This window comes from Bison bison, unplaced genomic scaffold (genome assembly GCF_000754665.1).
Source record: "Bison bison bison isolate TAMUID 2011002044 unplaced genomic scaffold, Bison_UMD1.0 scf7180017864057, whole genome shotgun sequence".
In the NCBI taxonomy this organism is placed as follows: domain Eukaryota; kingdom Metazoa; phylum Chordata; class Mammalia; order Artiodactyla; family Bovidae; genus Bison; species Bison bison.
In genome coordinates this window covers 3,491,918-3,513,145 of record NW_011494629.1, presented here as the reverse complement: position 1 = coordinate 3,513,145, position 21,228 = coordinate 3,491,918, and the positions used below count along the sequence as shown (strand labels likewise).

The 21,228-nt window shown below is 36.6% G+C and overlaps 1 protein-coding gene across 1 annotated transcript; it reads right to left on the bottom strand.

Moving 5' to 3' along the window:
- Positions 1 to 302: 302 nt before the first annotated feature.
- Positions 303 to 20,643, bottom strand: ZNF484 (zinc finger protein 484). Its single transcript, XM_010835999.1, is given in 4 exon segments — positions 303 to 3,096; positions 9,055 to 9,150; positions 9,414 to 9,540; positions 20,041 to 20,643. Coding segments are annotated over 4 exon segments (2,631 nt in total). The 5' UTR covers positions 20,140 to 20,643; the 3' UTR covers positions 303 to 787.
- Positions 20,644 to 21,228: the final 585 nt, after the last annotated feature.

Here is a 21,228-nt window from a genome sequence, read left to right as displayed (position 1 = left end):
TCAGAACCAGCTATAGTGTAACAGGTAATCTTTGGGGCTGCTGCTTACATCAATGATCACTTCTGGGATATAGTCTGGGAGCACTTTATACCTCTTGGGCATGAGTTACCTGCTGCCATGGTAGGGAATTAATAAATAAGGAAACACATTAGTTACCTAAAGATGCCTGTGAATATTCAGGTAAGTCTGTGGTTTTTGCCAATCTCGAAGTCAAATTTTAAACTTATTAATCTAAATTTCCACACACTAATAAACATTGTAAGCTATAAATAATAGTGACATCCCAAAGAAAAGAAAAAAAGTAGAGTCCATCTTTGTATCTTTAATGTCAATTTTCACAAAAACTTCTAGATTCTTTTTATTATACATCTGAATTGTCTACACTGTTGCCTTGATTTTAGTGTCCATAGAGTGCTTGGACAATGAAAATTTTTCTTGGAAATCTACTCAAGAAATTCCTTTGGTCAACATTGAATATTTTTGCTATACAGGGCATGAACAACTCAACAGCCCTGATTTATAAAGCTGCTTATCCAAAACGTGAAATAAGAACTATTGCCAAGTCATCTTCTTGCACATGTACTATTATTTGCAGGCGCTTAAAAATCCCAGTATCTGTCAAGTAAACAAGCATGCCATTAATCACTGCTTAAACACTTTCTCCAAAGTGTCTGCCCATATGTATAAAACTGGACATAAGCTATGAGATCCAGATATTCATACCTCTGACTAGTTGGAGGAAAATTGACTTGGGTTACCTCCTGCTTCTTAGTCAAGCTATAGCTCCTCACAACTTTGTATCCCTACCCCATGATTGTGGCACTGGGCATTCTACTTCCTCAGTATTAGATTTCTGATGTACACTGAATTGTGCTTTCCAGTTAAAGTCTTTCCTAAAGTCACTAGATTTATAAGGTTTCTGTTTAGTATGAATTTTCTGGTGTTTAATAAGATTTGATCTGATGGAGAAGGCCTTTCCACATTCAGTACACATGTAAGGTTTCTCTCCTGTGTGAATTCAGTGATGTTCAAGGAGTTGTGACTTCTTAATAAAAGCCTTCCCACAGTCACTGCATTTATAGGGTTTCTCTCCAGTATGAATTCTCTTATGTCGATTTAAATGTGACTTCTGGATGAATGACTTCCCACATTCAGTACAAATATAAGGTTTCTCTCCTGTATGAATTCTTTGATGCATAATGAGTGTTGATTTTCGTGCAAAGGCTTTCCCGCATTCACTACACTCATAACGTCTTTCTCCAGTATGAGACTGCTGATGTATATGGAGGCCTGACTTTCGAGTGAAGGCTTTTCCACAGTCATCACATTTATAGGGTTTCTCGCCAGTATGAATTTTCTGGTGTGTAAAGAGATTTGATCTGTCCGTGAAAGCCTTTCCACATTCAGCACATCTGTAGGGTTTCTCTCCTGTGTGAATTTGCTGATGTACATGAAGCTGTGACTTCTTTGTGAAAGATTTCCCACAGTCACTGCATTCATAAGGTTTCTCTCCAGTATGAATTCTCTCATGTGTAATAAAATGTGACTTGTGGAAGAAGGCCTTCCCACATTCAGTGCAAACATAGGGCTTTTCTCCTTTATGAATTCTTTGGTGCATACTCAGTGTTGACTTCTGAATAAATGCTTTCCCACATTCATTGCATTCATAATGTCTCTCTCCAGTGTGACATTTCTGATGTATCCTGAGCCGTGACTTCCAGGTGAATGATTTCCCACAGTCACTGCATTTATAGGGTTTCTCTCCAGTATGAATTTTTTGATGTTTAATGAGATTTGACCTGTCAGTAAAGGCCTTCCCACATTCAGTACATATATAGGGTCTCTCCCCAGTATGAATTTTCTGGTGTATAATGAGATTTGTCCTGTGAGTGAAGATCTTCCCACATTCTGAACATATGAAGGGATTCTCCCCTGTGTGAATTCGCTGATGCACATGGAGTTGTGACTTCTTTATAAAGGACTTCCCACAGTCATTGCATTCATAAGGTTTCTCTCCAGTATGAATTCTCTCATGTGTAGTAAAATGTGACTTTCGGATAAAGGCTTTCCCACATTCAGTACATACATATGGTTTTTCTCCTGTGTGAATTTTCTGATGCATACTTAGTGTTGATTTTCTTGTGAAAGATTTCCCACACTCAATACATTCAAAGTACTTCTTGCCAGTATGAGCTTTTTTGTGTATACTGAGATTTGAATTGTGAGAGACATTTTTTCCACATTCACTGTAATCATGGGGTTTTTTCCCTCCAGTAGGAATTCTCTGGAGTCTGAACAGATCTAACTTCTTGATAAAGGCTTTTCCACGTGCACTGCATTTATAGTCAATTTCCTCAGTATGAGAAGTTTTCTCATGGTTTGAGTTGAGGGAAAATTTCTTCCCATATTCAGTGCCTACATAGGATTTTTCTCTTGTATAAACCTGAGGCACAGCAAATTGGGACTTCTGAGTGAAGATCATCTCACATTTGGTGCACTCAGGATGTTTCTCTTCAGTATAAATCCTTTGATGTGCAAAAAGGTGTGTCTCATGGGTGGAGAATTTTACACAATCAGAAAATACATGGAAGTCCTCCCCAGTATGGTGTTTTTGATGCTGAATGAGAGCTTGCTTACTCAGAAGTTTCTTACATTGATTATATTCACAAGCATTCGTTTTCGTATGAGAATTCATATAAGTGTTACCATGTCCAATAATCTTATCAAAATTTTCTGTTGCATTGTTTCTATTACAATTACATAAGCTTACAATAGGCTTCAAACTCTTTTGAAATGAGTCATAGTTATGGAGTCTTTTTCTTGAAGGAACAAGGTTTGTGTTTACATGAAATTTTTCCCCAATGTCTTTTTTATAGTCACAGTTCCCCTTATTAGCTAACGTATCCTTGTTGGTGAAGATAGGACTTAAATGTTTGTTCTGGTTTTCCTTATCTCTTCCTGTCTGTTTATCATCTTGCCAAAATTCTTCTAAAATGGAATATAAGTCATCTCTTGGGAAGAGACGTATTCCCTCAAAGCAGACTGAAACATCTTCAGATATTCCCTGTTGTGATGTTTCAAAACCAATATCCTGATCTAAAAAATAAAATACACAAAGAACAGTTAGCAAAATACAGAAGGGATAATAGAGTGGATACAAGATGAACACAGAGAAATGGGAGAGGTTCTATACACATGTAATACTAAATATAGATAAATATATAAAATAAGAATATATATAATAATCTCTTTATATGAAATAATATGCAATAATAAAGTAAGCCCTTACATTTACTGTCTGATAATAGAATTTAGATGTCTCAGGCATTGTTCTAACTCATTTAAACATCAACATAACCTTTTGCTATTAATGTTATTATTGTCCCTACTTTACAGATGAGGAAACTGAGCCACAGAAGAGTTAAGTAATGTGCCCAAGTCAAATGCTTAGTAATTGGGGAAGACGAGATTCAAACTGAAATATGCTGTTCTGAACATGTAGCATAAGTACATAATAGGTGTTAGAACAAAGTGACAAACCATGTGGCTAAAAAATATTTCTGAGTCTAGATTCTTATTATCCTTCATCTATAAATCCTAATCTCTCTGCTTTCTCTATTCCCTATTAATCACTGTTCCATAAATACAAATTTATTTATGTACAGAAATCTATTGTAGCCACAGTCATCCTGAATTAGCTTTACCGTTTACAAATGGTAAATATATATCTATGATTCAATTCTTTATGCCTGGTTTTGGGGTGCAGATACACACACTTAATAACGAAGAATATAACAGCAAAAAGGGCCAACTCTGAAGCAGAGACAGAAGTTGTTCATTAAAATCCGTCCCCTTCCTTCAACAGTCTTAAGCCTGTAGCCAAGCATGTGTCTGTCTCAAAACAACAGGCATATACAGCCTCATTTGTAGGTAAATCCAGGTAATTCACCTATCACCATTCAAATGAGAATAGGAATTATATTTGTTGTAATCAGGTCAATGTTTTAAGGAAGTAAGTGTGTCTCCCATAACTCTCTTCCCACTGGCTATATTACAGACTTGATAGCTCAGTTCTATGTTGCTGGTGATGCCCAAGACAAGAGATTAGAAAACTACACCCCTCAGGCTAAATCCAGGCCTGGTTAATGTTTGTGTTCTCTAAGTCACTGTTTCTTGGAGTCTATCAATGACAGGAGGTGGGTTTTATTCCAATATACCATTCTTACCTACAACAAGAATCACTAATATCCCCAACTGTGGAACAGTGTATAAGACATAGCAGAGTCAGTTCTGATGAGGTGGATGAACCTATAACCTATTATACAGAGTGAAGTGAGTCAGAAAGAGAAAGATAAATATCGTATTCTAACGGAGAAGGAAATGGCAACCCACTCCAGTATTCTTGCCGAGAGAACCCCAGGGATGGGGGAGCCTGGTGGGCTGCCATCTATGGGGTCGCACAGAGTCGGACATGACTGAAGTGACTTAGTAGCAGTAGCAGCAGCAGCAATGCATATATACAGAATCTAGAAAAATGGTTCTTTAGAATTTATTTACAGGGCAACAGTGGAGAAACAGACATAGAGAATAAACTTATGGACACAGGGAGAGGGGAGGAGAGGGTGCTGCTGCTGCTGCTAAGTTGCTTTGGTCGTGTCTGACTCTGTGCGACCCCACAGACGGCAGCCGACCTGGCTCCTCCGTCCCTGGGATTCTCCAGGCAAGAGTACTGGAGTGGGTTGCCATTTCCTTCTCCAATGCATGAAAATGAAAAGTGAAAGTGAAGTCGCTCAGTCGTGTCTGACCCTTAGTGACCCCATGGACTGCAGCCCACCAGGCTCCTCCATCCATAGGATTTTCCAGGCAAGAGTACTGGAGTGGGGTGCCATTGCCTTCTCCAGGACAGTGTGAGATGTATGGAAAGAGTAACATGGAAACTTACATTACCATGTGTAAAATAGATAGCCAATGGGAATTTGCTGTATGGCTCAGGAAACTCAAACAGGGGTTCTTATCAACCTAGAGGGGTGGGATGGAGAGGGAGATTCAAAAGGGAGGGGATATATGTATACCTATGGCTGATTCATGTTGAGGCTTGACAGAAAACAACAAAATTCTGTAAAGCAATTATCCTTCAATTAAAAAAAATTTTTTTAAGACATAGTAGATTCTTAGTAAATACTTACATAAAAATCAGATTACTCTTTAATATAGACACAGTCCAACCTTATATCCATTTCATTCTATCTCTAGGATCTTATAATGTTTGTAATATCCCCAAACACATTCTTTTAACTTTTATATTTTTGGGCTTCCCATGTGGCGCTAGTGGTAAAGAACCCACCTACCAATGCAGGAGACTTAAGAGACATGGGTTCAATCCTTGGATTGGGAAGAACCCCTGGAGAAGGAAACAGCAACCCATTGCAGTATTCTTGCCTGGAGAATTCCATAGACAGAGGAGCCTGATGGGCTATACAGTCCATGGGGTTGCACAGAGTTGGACATGACTGACGTGACTTAGCACACATTACAGTTTTACTCACACATATTAATGTTTTCATTAAGCCTGAGGACCTCTAATACTAGATTCCTCAACATGGCTTTCACCTTTTGCAACTTTTCACTTTCTTTAGCTTATAAACCCACTGCTATGCCTGACAGTATTTACATTATTATCAATGATGTTCAATGTAAAAAATTTGCTCCTGTGGTAAAAAGTTTAATTATTCATAATTCCTCTGTCACAAACTGAATTATCAATTCAGTAAAATACAAAGTCATAATTCAGGCCAATAAAATGAGTGTATGTAAGCTATCTTTCCACCAGTCACTAAAGTCTATTTTATTACTGAATCTAAACATATATTCTTTTCCTTTTCCCCACTAAGCATCCTTTTCCTGATCTTTATTCCTTTTCAAAATTCATTTCCTTCATGGATCATTTAGGGTTGTATGCTGTGAAAATGAATCTCAAACCTCAGCAAAACTCTAGGAAGGCTCTCTTTTCTCTTAACTTAAAAATAAACACAGATATTCTGAGCCTTACAAAGTCATATTTAATTGGCATAGATGTACACAATAATAAATGCTTAATGCTCAAATGCTTAAATTTTAAACATTTCTTTCAGTTGTCTCCCCTTTCCAATTACAATTATTGGTCCTTTAAATTACTCTTAGCAGAAAAATTTCAAATCCCTCTGAAATAGAGCAAAATATCACCTCAAGAATTTAATTTCACTAAATATTCTCTAGAGAAACATTTTTGAAATAGGTAAAAGACTCAGTTGTCATTCAAATTAATGTCATTTTCTCTGAGTTTTTGTGGGTCAGAGAATTAGAAAAGGGAAAAAGCAATGTATACTGTAATATGTCCAATAAAAGAAGTAAGTGAAACATGAGAGCAAAGTATAAGTATGTAGATTATCTGAATAGGCAGACAGATCAGAAAATAAAGGGTCAGATACAGAGGAATAATTAAAGAAAATGTTAAAATGAACCAAACATGATTATGGAAACTAAATAAAGATAAATGTGAATTGCAAATATGAGGCATGTTTTTCCTGTAGTTTATTAATCCATTGAGAGAAGAATTTCTCATATGTTAGGTAATATTTTGCATCATATAGTTACAACAAGATAAGCACAGTATTTTAACCAGTAGCACCTAGAAAAAAAATTTTTTTAAACATCAAAACAGGATTAGAATAATTCAAGCATAAGTAAATATAGACTTGGTCTTAGGTTTTACTTTTCACTGGAAAGTAAAAGGAAGAGGGCATCTAAATGATACTTTCTAAAAGAGAAAAATTAGTAGAAAGAGCATAAAGAATTGTTTGAGAAGATGAGTCACAGGGAAAAGCAAAAATATGACATTAAAACAATAAACAATAAAATATGACAACATTTAGAAAAGTGGTTTAGCATGCTGCATTGTTACTGCTCTTCCTTCACACAAGTAGCTGCCTGATGGGCCCTTATATGCATAAGGTATCAATTGTTCCCCTGAGAGCTTTATACAATGAGAGCCAATCTGATCTGTTTCCTTAATTCTGGTATCAGTCATGGCTTATGCCAGAATTGAGACAAATGATTCAATTTGAGACACATACATAGGTCTTAAGCTACTTTATGGAGGGCCTAGTTCTTTACATCTGTCCCAGAATACCAACAATAACTTCCAACTTCAATTGGAAGTTATATTTGGTGTGTGTGTGTATATATATATATATATATATATATTCTCTGGCAGTGAAGCCAGAGAACAAGAGAAGAAAGACCCCCTTGGTGGCGGTCATCATCCAAAGGCCCTGCTTACTACACAAACTGTTAAGTCACCTGCAGAGGAACAATGGACTCCCACACCAAATTTGGTTCAGATGTCAAGAGTGATGATTTGACACACAACCAATAAGATATGAAAAAGTTCATTACTCATTTAGTGAGGCTTTTGAAGGGAAAGCTCCTAAGCAGGTCTAAAAGTGGCTTACAAGAGTGAGAAAGGGAAACTAGCTTGGGTTTTTTATAGTAGTTGGGGGGTGGTGCTAAGCTGACTGATACAGAGCAATTTCCCACTAGCACTAATGGAAAGAGCATCTGAGTTTTCTTGTAGTTTGCCCAGATGTGGGGCAGAAGATGAAGAGAGAGTGGTGAAGTTTGGAAGGTGTCAACAGTCAAATACCAAAAATGAAATCAGAATCTATTACAAGGTACATGATAAGATGTTCAAAACATTTTGTTATTAGAGAACACAAATTAAAACAAATGGTTAGAAATTAAAATCCAATAGATTATGAGAAATTATTAGAAATATGGGCAGGGATGTGGAGAAACTGATGCCTTTGTATGTTTAGAGGACTGTAGACCAATACATCCAATCTAGAAACCAATATGGTTATACTTAGTGAAATAAAGCATTCATATATTCATTAATAAAACACTCCCACTACTCTTCCTCCAGAAATTCTTGTTTCCTATAAGAATAGTTCTTGAAGAAATTTATTATAGTACTAGCTATAGTAGCTAGAAAGCTGGACAAGTAAATGTGGCATATATATATACTATGGAATGTATATATCTATTAGAAGCAATGAGCTAGAAAAACAGTGTAACATGAACCAATTTAGTGCTGAGAGGAAATAAATAAACTAAGGATATATATATATAGGATACATAGCACAGTACCATTTTTAGAAATTAAAATGACCAACAATTTAAATTTTACAAATACCCAACAAATTCAAGAATAAATTGCAAGCAAACGTATAAAATACAGGAGAGCAACTGCCTCTGGGAAGAATAAAAATGAGTAGGGAGTGAGGATTAAAAGGGATAAATAAAAAAATTAAATAAAACTTTTTTAAAAATTGTAAAATAGGGGATTCCCTGGCTATCCACTGGTTAGGACTCTGAGTTTCCACTGGAGGGCGTGCAGGTTCAATCCCTGGTGAGAGGAACTAAGATCCCGCATGCTGTGGGGTGTAGTCCCCTCAAATTATAAAGAATTAAAATAAGAAGCTATCCCCAAATGTAAGTAATAGAAATCTCAAAGCCAACAGTTGAGGGAGAGACATGGGAGATGATATAATATGGCCATCTTTAGATGACAATTTTGAAGTACCTTAAGGGAAGAGAAAGAAAATGAAGAGAAATATGCAGGTGAGTGACCCAAAGTAATTTTTTTTTAAAGGCAATTTTATGAGTACCTGAATGTGTAAGGAAAGGATTTAAGATATTGACAGAGATTTAAAAAAAATTTTGTTAATGCTATAAAAAGGGAGAAAAAGCAAAACAGCAGGATCCTACAGCCAATGTACCAGTAACTGTAGCATATCCCTCTTAAAGAGTCAAACAAAGAAGACACTGATATTGGAAGGGGCCTTAAATGGGAATGGCATTTAGATGTCTAAGAGACCAATACCAACTCTATCCATGCAGTTTCAAAAGTTCAGAATGTTAGAGAAATATCATATTAAAAGCACTTCAAAGTTGCCAAACTCTGCCAGCAAAACTGATTTGGTTATACGATCTCCTATGCTTTTGGTTCCTACTCACCTAGACAGCCCTGGCTTGAGATTTTGCCATTCCACATATATGGTTCTTCTCCCCACTCCAAGCTGAAAATGACTTCTGCTTTGGGAACTTGAAACCCTGATGATAGGAAATAACAAAGCCCTCCATTTACTTTTCAGAAAAGTTCACGGGGAACAGAAGTATATTCTTAATGTCCAAAAGAGATTGTTAAAAACATAGAACAAAATAAGGACAAAACTATTACACACTTCAGATGTCCTACAGGCTTTAGAAGTCCCACATACCTTAGAAACACCAGATTTCAGAAATTCCACTAAGGAGAAAAAAAAAAAAAAAAACGTTCAGTTAGGTACAGCCTTACCCAGCAGAGCTGTGCTTACCCACTGAGATCAAGTTGAAATAGTTTTCCAGCATCACATCCCTGTATAGACTTTTCTGAGCAAGGTCCAATTGTTGCCACTCCTCCCTGCTGAAGTCTACAGATATATCTTTGAAAGACACTGATCCCTGGAAAAACACATGTTTATTCAATGAAAAGTATCAGGACTGTAGGATAAGAGCAAGATATTTATGAACTTATTTTTAATAATTTTTAACATGATACAACATATAAGCTTCTCACTAAATACCTAAATTTGACATTATTATTTCAAGGGAAAAATAAATATTAAAAGTATCAGGTCATTCTTTCTGTGGCTCTAATAACATTCTGAGGTTTTGTTTTTATCTGCATGCTGGTTACAAAAGAATAAAGTAAACTCATCAAGCTGCAAACCTGATTTCTGCATTCTTTTCCATGTATGCCATATTTCATTAACACTTCACTTAGGCAATGATTTTTCAGATATAAAATCAGAAGCACAAGCAACCAAAGGAAAAAATAGATAAATTGGACTTTATCAAAATTTAAAACTTTGCACTAAAAAGGATACCATTAAGAAAGTGATAATATAAGGGAATTTGCTGACAGTCCAGTGTTAGGTCTCTGCACCACCACTTCAGGGGGCATGGGTTCAACGCCTGGTAGGGGGACTAAGATCCCCATGCTATACCCAATGGCCAAAAAAGAAAAATAAACAAAGAAAAATAACAACAACAACAAAAAAAAACAGAACAAACAAAATGTTTACTTAAAAAAGAAAGTAAAAACAACTCAAAGACTATGGGAAAATGTCTGCAATTATATATCTGATAAAGGATTTGTGTAAAGAATATATAAAGAACTCTTACAACTCAATAAAAAGATAAATGATCCAATTAAAAATGGACCAAGGGGACTCCCTGATGGTCCAGTGGCTAAAACTCCATGCTCCCGATGCAGGGGGCCTGGGTTTGATCCCTGGTCAGGGAGCTAGATTCCACATGCAGTAACAAAAGATCCTGGATTCTGCTTACAAAGCTCGAACATCCCTCATGCCACAGCTAAGACCTGGCACAGTCAAATAAACAAATGGACCAAGAAAGAATATACATATCTCCAAGGAAGATATACAAATGGCCAAAAAGCACAAAAGGTTCTCAATACAGATCAATATAGTCAAAAGGGATATCAAAATTCAAAGAGATACCCCTTCAAATTCACTAAGATGATTATAAAATAAAAAATGCTCTGCTTGTGTTTATTTGTATTTTTATTATTTTTGTAGCAAAATAATAAATGCAATTAAATCTTGAATTCTGAAATTTAAAAAATGCTCCAGTCATTAGTTATTAGTCATCAGGAAAATGCACCTACTAGGATGGCTATAATAATAAAAAACAAAAGGACACATAATATCAAGTGCCAGTGGGGAAGTAGAGAAATTGGAACCCTCATATAGTAAAGGTGGGAAGGTAAAACAGTCTGGCACTTCCTCAAAAGGAGTTATATGAGCTAATGGTTCCACTTCTAGGTATATACCCAAGAGAAATCAAAACATTCATTCACATAAAACTTATATAGAAATGTTCATAGTAGCATTATTCTTAATAGTCAAAAACAGAAACAACCCAGGGTATCAACCAATGATGAATTTCAAAATGTGGCATATTCATAAAAGAGATTATTCAGCCATAGAGAGGAATGAAATACTGATTTATGCTATACTGTGGATGAATTTTGAAAATATTATGCTAAGTGAAATAAGCCAATCACAAAAGACCACATATTATATGATTCCATTAACATGAGATGTCCAGGACAAGCAAACCTATTAGGACAGGAAGAAGACTGCTGGTTTCCCAGGGTAATGGAAGGATGTGGTGGGGAGGGAGGTAGGAACAGCTAAAAGGTATGACTTTGGATAGGGGAGGGAAAGAAAGTGTTCTAAAACTGGATAAAGATTGCACAACTCCATGAATATACTAAAAATGATTGAATGTACACTTTAAATGGACAGTACATATGATACACTTAGGTGACCCTTTTGAGGCACTGTCATATCCAGATGGCATACAAGAGTTTGTGATGGTCCAGGGTTTCTTCCAGGAATAACTATACTTGCCAGATGAAATACTGAAACTATCTGTTTGAAAATACTGGAAGCAGTTAGGTGCCAAGACTCTACAGACAACATTGAAGGTTTAAGTTGATGTACGTAACCACTTTTACACTAGGAGTATTTATCAATTCTGGGTGTGGTAAAAGGTGAAAACCCAGGCTTTGAACCAGCAGAAGACTAAAGTTGGGTGATAGAGAAACCAGAATTCAAACACATGGATGGTTTTCCCCCTAAGACATCTGCTAAATTCTAGGGCTGTAGGAGCAGAAGACTAAACACTTAAGCAGATAGCCTCTGAAAAGCAAGGCAAAATGTTAGTAGTCTGATAAGAAAACACTGTTGGCACTTATCAAGAGGAGGGTCCACAGAGGGCAAACTGGGCTCTCAGCTGAAAATCCTGGATGGTCAGAGTGAACCTGAGGTAGACTATTATCAGAGCTTCAACTTAGTCTTGATTCAACCTAACACTGCTTGACTAGACAAAGGTGTTCATCCTCCACTCTATCTGCTAAGGGAAACAAGAATCCTCTCCTGAGAAAGTTTGTTATTGTTCAGTCATTAAGTCGTGTCTGACCCTTTGTGACCCCATGGACTGCAACAAACTACGCTTCCCTGTCCTTTGGTATCTCCTGGAGTATGCTCAAACTCATGTTCATTGAGTCAATGATGCCATCCAACAATCTCATCCTCTGTCATCCCCTTCTCCTCCTGCCCTTAATCTTTCCCAATGAATATTCAGGATTGATTTCCTTTAGGATTAACTGGTTTGATCTCCTTGCAGTGCAAGGGACTCTCGAGAGTCTTCTCTACCACCACCCCTCAAAAGCAACATTCTTTGGTGCTCAGCCTTCTTTATGGTCCATCTCTTACATCCATATATGACTAATGGAAAAATCACAGCTTTGGCTATTTGGACCTTTGTTGGCAAAATAATGTCTCTGCTTTTTAACACACTTTTTAACACGCTTTTTAACGTTCTAGGTCTGTCATAGCTTTCCTCTCAAGGAGCAAGTGTCTTTTAATTTCAAGGCTTTAGTCACCATCTGCAGTGATTTTGGAGCCCAAGAAATAAAATCTGTCACTGTATCCATTTTTTCTCATCTATTTGCCATGAAGTGATGGAACCATATGCCATGATCTTAGTTTTTTTCGAATGTTGAGTTTTAAGCCAGCTTTTTCACTCTCCTCTTTCACCTTCATCAAGAGGCTCTTTAGCTCCTCTTTGCTTTCTGCCATTACGGTGGTGTCATCTGCATAGCTGAGGTTATTGATATTTCTCCCAGTAATCTTGATTTCAGCTTGAGCTTCAGCCAGCACAGCATTTTGTATGATGTACTCTGCATATAAGTTAAATAACTGAGAAAAATACCATAATCTAGATCCTTAACAATGTTTTATATGTGTTTTGATACAATAAAAAAAATGCCTATCAAAAAACAGAACAAAATATCTAAAGCCAGAGGAAAAAAAATTCAATAGAAAGAGTCTTACAGGATTTTGGAGTTAGATGAAAAGGTGGAGAATTTCATCAGAGAAATGGAACTTATACTAAAAAAAATGAAAACTGAAAAATTAAGTATCTAAAATTAAGAACTGAGAGGGGTTTAATAGCAGAAGAACAGAATTACTTAAATGGAAGACAAGCAAACAGAAGATATCCAAACTGAATCACAGAGGTTTTTTAAATAAAAAAAGCAGAAGAGCATGTGATGTATCACATGTACAACACCTTGGAAAGGAAAAACATATTGTTGTCTGAGACAACAAAGAGGAAGAATATGAGGCAGAAGCAAAATTTGAAAAGGAAAGGTGAATGACATCAACTCAAAGACTCAAAAAGTTTCTCAAATCCCACTTTATAAAACTGTAAATACTGACTATGCAAAAACAGTAATAATAATATCTTGTGAAGTTTAAAACATATGTAGAATTCAAATGTATAAAAATAATAATGTAAAAATGAGAGGCAGTAAATGGAATTAAGATGTTTTAGCATCTATTAAGAAGGGGGTAAGACAATAATAAGTTAAAGATGGATATTATAGTATCTAGGGAAACAAAAGAATGCATCACAAACAAGCTAACAAAATAAAAATTAAAACTTTGACTAATCTAAAAGAAAGTCAAGGAAAGAGTGGAAAAATAGTATTAGACATTTCAAATATGAAACTAATAAAACTGGATATAAATACAAATATATCAGTAATTGCATTAAATGTAAATAAACTAAACAGTCAAGTTAACACCAAAGACTGAGACTTTCAGCTAAAAAAATTTAGTAAAGTACATTCTACCCTGTTCATCTTGCTAAACACCTAAAAACCTAGAAAAATATTCATATATAAAGCATCTATCCACACCCTTGACTTTCTCTCAAGAACATCCTTTCCTATAGTGAAACTAATTATAGCATCTTTTGTAATCTTGATAGCCCCCAAATATCCCAAATCATCAAGTCTAGTTCCTTTTTGCTTAACAGTTCTTCCTCCAATCTATCGCTTAATATTCATATTTTATTGTAAGCAGGAAAAAGAAACCAGGCCACATCTCCAATCCTCTGCTTGAAATCACCTCAGAGAAAAACACAAGTCCATCACTGACAAATCTGCTTTCCATATAACTACAGGAAAAAATCCAGCTAAGCTTTCTGCTACTACATACCAGAGATGTTCCCTCCCCTACTTTCCAGTAACATATTTCTCATTTCCTTCTGAGTCTTCACCAGAAGCACCTTTAACACCTGTATTCTTGTCAACCGTCTGTTTAAAATAATGAGATATTCTGGAGAAGGAAATGGCAACCCACTCCAGTATTCTTGCCTAGAGAATCCTGTGGACAGAGGAGCCTGGTGGGCTGGTGTCTATGGGGTCGCACAGAGTCAGACACGACTGAAGCGGCTTAGCTGTAGCAGCAGCAGTGCCACAAAGTGAAAATATAGGTCACTAGCTACAAACCACCAAACGGTTCCATTTCCACTTAAACCAAGGTCATACACTTTCTGTCTGAACTTTTTTTATTTTTTGTCTTCATTCATATCTTGGTAGTTTCCCCTGCTTTCCAATAACGTTTTTCTATGAGGGCTATTATAAAAAAAATAATAATAAAATAAAATAATGAGATATTCTATAAAACAATATAGTTTTTTTCCTACTGTGCTCCTCACTTTCTTCTGAGTTCTCTAGCAGAGTTAACAACAATATTTCTATTATCAGTCTGTTCAAGGAAATCTAGGCTATTGCTATTATACACTTCAAATTTTTTACAGTTTTTATTCATTACCAAATTCCAAAGTCTTTTGACATTTTGGGGTATTACAGCATCATTCCATGTCCAGGTACCAAAATCTGTAATGGTGTCCTATTGCTGCTGCAACAAATTACTGCAAACTTAAAACAACACAAATTTATTATCTGGATCTTCCTATCACATCCAGTAAGAAAAGGTGGGATGATTAAAGTAGAAAGAATGTCTTAAAATTTCTGAGTAAAAATGACTTACAATCTAGAATTAGCTATGAAATTACTGAGGGTCAAATAAAAATACTTTTAGACATGCAAGGTCTCAAAAAACCTAATTCCCATACAATACTTTCTGGATAATATTCTCTAAAAATGAAAGCACGAATCAAGAAAGAGCCAAAAAACAAGAGATCCAATACTTGAGAGACATGAAAGGAATTCCTAGCAGCATGCCAAAAGAAGACCCCCCAAGTCAGTGCATGAGAATCAAATAGAGAGCAACTTCGGTAATGTCAAGAACTCCAAGGGAAGTTTCTTTCAACTGCTGAAATAAAGAGCCTGTATTCTGGAGCCAAATTGCTTGGGTTTTACTCCTGGTTTCACCACTTACTAGCAGTACAACCCAGAGCAATTTACTTAACTTCTCTGTGGACCTACTTCCTTCTCTGTAAAATGAGGATAATGATTATAGATACCTCAAAAGGGATGTGATTAAATCAGCTGAGAGAAAGAGTGTGTGTTTACAATGCCTAGCATACAGTAAGCACTATATTAATATTTATGACTGGTGTTAACTGTCATTACCTAATATATTTTAACATATTGTAAAGATATTTATATTGCACTCATTTCACATGCTAGCAAGGTTATGCTCAAAATCTTTCAAGCTAGGTTTCAGCAGTTCATGAACCAAGAACTTCCAGATGTACAAGCTGGGTTTAGAAAAGGCAGGGGAACCAGAGTCCAAACTGCCAGCATTCACTGGATCATGGAGAAAGCAAGGGAATTCCAAAAAATATCTACTTCTGATCTACACTAAACTCTTTGATTGTGTAGATCACAACAAACTGTGGAAAATTCTTAAAGACATGGGAATACCAGATCACCTTATCTACATACAGAAATCTGTATGTAGATCAGGAAGCAGTCATTAGAACTAGACATAGAACAACTGATTGATTCAAAATTGGGAAAGGAATATGACAAGGCTATGTTCACCCCATGTGTATAACTTATATGCAGAGTACATTATGTGAAATGCTGGGCTGGATGAATCACAAGCTGGAATCAACATTGCTGGGAGAATTATCAACAACCCCAGATATGCAGATGATACCACTCTAATGGCGGAAAGTAAAGAGGACTAAAGAACCTCTTAATGAAGGTGAAAGAGATCGAAAAAGCTGGCTTGAAACTCAACATCAAAAAGCTAAAATCATGGCATCTGGTCCCATCACTTCATGACAAATAGAAGGGGAAAAAGTGGAAATAAGGACAGATTTTATTTTCTTGGGCTCCAAAATCACTGTGGACAATGACTGCAGCCAGGAAATTACAAGACACTTGCTCCTTGGAAGGAAAGCTATGACCAACCTAGACAGCATATTAAAAAGCAGAGACATCATTTTGCCAACAAAGGTCCTTTAGTCAAAATTATGATTTTTCCAGTAGTCATGGACAGATGGGAGAGTTGAACTGTAAAGAAGAGGGAGTGCCAAAGAACTGATGCTTTCAAATTGTAGAGCTGGAGAAGACTCTTGAGAGTCCCTTTGACTGAAAGGTAATCAAACCAGTCAATCCTGATGGAAATCAACCCTGAATATTCATTGGAAGAACTGATGCTGAAGTTCCAATACTTTGGCCACCTGATGAAAGAGATGACTCACTGGAAAAGACCCTGATGCTGGAAAGATTGAAGGCAGGAGGAGAAGCAGTCAACAAAGGATGAAATGATTAGCTAGCATCACCAACTCAATGGACATGAATTTGAGCCAACTCCGGGAAATAGTGAAGGACAGAGGAGACTGGTGTGCTGCAGTCCATGGGGTTACAAAGAGTCGGATATGACTTACTGACTGAAAAACAATAGCAACAAAACACCTAATCTTCTGAAAGTGTTCCACAAAATTACAGCTGTAGGAAAACTTCCAAACTCATTCTCTGATGCCACCGTCACCCTGTGATCAATATCACACAAAGATACCACAAAAAAAAGAAAATCACAGGCCAATATCAATGATGAATGTTAGAGACATAAATCCTCAACACAATACTAACAATCCAAGTCCAACAATACATTAAAAAGATCATTCACGATGATCAAGTGGGATTCATGTACAGATGCAAGGATTTTTCAATATCTGCAAATCAATCGATGTGACACACAAACTGAAGAATAAAAACCATATGATTATCTCAGTAGATGCAGAAAGACAAAATTCAGCACCCTTTTATGATAAAAACTCTCCAGAAAGTGGGCATGGGGGGAACATTCCTCAACATAATAAAGGCCATATATGACAAATCTACTGCTTAACATCATACTCAATGTTAAAATGCTGAAAGCTTTTTCTCTAAGATCAGGAATAAGACAAGGATGTTTGCTCTCACCACTATTATTCAGCATAGTTCTGGATGTCCTAGTTACAGCAATCAGAGAAGAAAAAGAAACAAATGGAATCCAAATAGAAAATGAAGAAGTTAAACTGTCACTGTTTGCAAATGACATGATACTATTCATAGAAGACCCTAAGGACACTACTACAAAACTATTAAATCTCATCAGTGAACCTAGTAAAGTTGCAGGTTACACAATGAATACACACAAAAAAACTGTTGCATTTCTATACAATAACATCAAAAGATCAGAAAGAGAAATTCAAGAAACAATTCCATTTACCATCATATCAAAAGGATAAACTACCTATGAATAAACCTACCTAAGGAGACTAAAGACCTATACTCTGAAAATTATAAGGTGTTGATGAAGGAAACTGAAGAAGACACAAACAGATGAAAAGATATATCATGTTTGTGGACTGGAAAAATTAATATTGTCAAAATGAATATACTACCCAAAGCAACCTACAGATTCAATGCAATCCTGATCAAATGACCAATGGCATTTTTCACAGAACTACGGCTTTCCTGGTGGCTCAGATGGTAAAGAATCCGCGTGTAATGCGGGAGACCTGGGTTCGATCCCTAGATTGGGAAGATCCCCAGGTGCAAGGAATGCAACCCTCGCCAGTGTTCTTGCCTGGAGAATCCCCATGGACAGATGAGCCTGGTGGGTACAGTCCATGGGGTCGCAAGGAGTCAGACATGACTGAGCAACTAAGCACAGCACAGCACAGAACAAAAAAATCTCAAAATCTGTATGGAGACACAAAAGACCTTGAACAGCCAAAGCAATCTTAAGAAAGGAAAACGAAGCTGGAGGAATCAGACTTCCTGACAAAAGTAGAAATATAGATCAGTGGAACTGAACAGAAAACCCAGAAGTAAATTCATACACCTTTGGTCAGTTAATCTATGACAAAGGAGGCAAGACAATACAATGTTGGACAGACAGTCTCGTCAACAAATGGTGCTGGGGGAACTAGACAGCTACCTGTAAAAAAAAAAATCATTCTTTAATACCATACACAAAAATAACGTCAAAATGGATTAAAGACCTAAATGTGAAACCAGACACTATAACACTCCTAGAGGAAAACATAAGCAGTACAATCTTCAACATAAATGTAGCAATATCTTTTTTATCTGTCTCTCCAAATAATGGAAAGAAAAATAAAAATGCACAAATGAGGCCTACTTAAAATATTTTGCACAGCAAAGAAAACAAAAAACAGAATGAAAAGAAAACCCACAGATTGGGATAAAATGTTTGCAAATGATGTGACTGACATGGGATTCGTCTCCAAACTTTACAAACAGCTCATGAGGTTTAACATAATCAAAACAAACAACTCACTCAAAAAATGGGCAGAAGACCTAAATAGACATTACTTCAAAGAAGACATACAGATGACCAAGAGGCACAAGAAAAGAGCTCAACATCGCTAATTACTATAGAAATGTAAATCAAAACTACAATGAGATACCATTCACACCAGTCAGTGTGGCCATCATCAAAAAAATCCACAAAGAATAAATGTTGGAGAGAGTGTGAAGATAAGGGAACCCTCCAACAATGTTGGTGGGAATGCAAATTGGCACAGTCACTATGGAGAACATTATGGTGGCTTCTCTAAAAACCTAAAAATACAGCTACCATATGACTTTGCAATCCCATCCCTGGGCAGATTCCTGAAGAAAATCATGGTCCAAAAGGATATATGCACCCCCAGAGTTTTTTTCAGTGCTGTTTACAATAGCCAAGACATGGAAGCAACCTAAATGTCCATCTACAGAGGAATGGAGAAAGAAAATATGGTGTATATATATACAATGGAATATTACTCAGCCATTAAAAAGAATGAAATAATGCCATTTGCAGCAACATGGATGAACCTAGAGATTGTCATACTTAGTGAAGTAAGTTAGACAGAGAAGGATAAATAGTGTATGATACCCCTTCTAAGCAGAATCTAAAAAGAACTGGTACCCACGAACTTATTTACAAAACGGAAACAGACTTAGAGAACAAACCTAGATGCCGGGGCGGGGCGGGATGGGGGAAAGAATACGGGGAAGGAATAGTTATAGTTAGGAAGTTTGTGATTGACATATACACACTGCTATATTTAAAATGGATAACCAACAAGGTCCTACTGTAGAGCACAGGGAAGTCTGCTCAATGTTATGTTGCAGCCAGGATGGGAGCAGAGTTTGGGGGAGAATGCATACATGTATATGTACAACTGAATCCCTTTGCTGTCCACCTGAAACTCACATCATTGTTAACTGGCTATACTTCAATATAAAATATAAAGTAAAAAAAAAATCTATCAAAATTTTTCTCAAACATCAAGAACCAGGAAGTAGTTATTATAGATGAAATAAATTACTTTTTAACAATATAATGCATGTATTTCATTTCCATTATTTCTGTCTTTCATGAAGATCAGAGACAATTTTGTAGTTCAAAGTTCATAACTGTTAAGTCACACAACTCACATATACCTATAATCCAAGCTTGACCTGGAGCTGATAGTCTCTTTTTACTGTCTTTGATCTTAGTTTTTATTTATTTACACTTGTCCATTCACTATATGGGTTAATAGATACCTTCTAAAACTCACTGAAAAGTAAAGAAATAAATAAATGAACAAATAAGAACTTACCAGGGACTTGGTCATTTCTGGCTCTTCTGGGAAAGGGGCAGAGATCTGAGAAAACAGATTGACAGAGGGACACGAGAGAAGGAAACGTGTCAATGTCATTTACTGTCCACGAACCTGACCCAAAAACTTATTTGTAGAACCATATCACAAAAAAATCATCCTGTACTGTACAAAGATTTAAATGCAGGAGTTTTACCACAGCATGGCTAATACAAAAAAAAAAAAAAAAAAAAAAAATTAGAAACATCTTGATACCCAATAATTATGAACAGCTTAAATACTTTACAGGGCATCCATAGTATACAATATTATGTAAAATTAAAGTACTATAGAAAAATAAAATGGTAAGTAAAAATAAAAAGATGTACCAAACAGTATGGGTCCATTTTCATTGAATAATATGTGTGTATGTACACATGAACACATACATGAATGCATTCATGCACACAGAGAAAATCATCTGGAAGGAAATATATTAATATGTTAACAGATATAACATTTGGATGATGGGAAAATTATAGGTAATTTTTGGTATAGACCATCTGGTGATGTCCATGTGTAGGTCTTCTGTTGTGTTGTTGGAAGAGGGTGTTTGCTAAGACCAGTGTGTTCTCTTGGCAAAACACTATTAGCCTTTGCCCTGCTCCGTTCTGTGCTCCAAGGACAAATTTGCCTGTTACTCCACGCAATGGCACCCCACTCCAGTACTCTTGCTTGGAAAATCCCATGGACGGAGGAGCCTGTTAGGCTGCAATCCATGGGGTCGCTAAGAGTCGGACACGACTGAGCGACTTCACTTTCACTTTTCACTTTCATGCATTGGAGAAGGAAATGGCAACCCACTCCAGTGTTCTTGCCTGGAGAATCCCAGGGACGGGGGAGCCTGGTGGGCTGCCGTCTATGGGGTCGCACAGAGTCGGACATGACTGAAGTGACTTAGCATAGCCACGTATTTTTTGACTTCCTTCTTTTGCATTCCAGTCCCCTATAATGAAAAGGGCATCTTTTTGGGGTGTTAGGTCTAGAAGGTCTTGTAGGTCTTCCTAGAACCATTCAACTTCAGCTTCTTTAGCATTACTGGTCAGGGCATAGACTTGGATTACTGTGGTATTGAATGGTTTGCCTTGAAAATGAAGAGAGATCATTCTGTTATTTTTGAGTTTGCATCCAAGTACTGCATTTCAGACT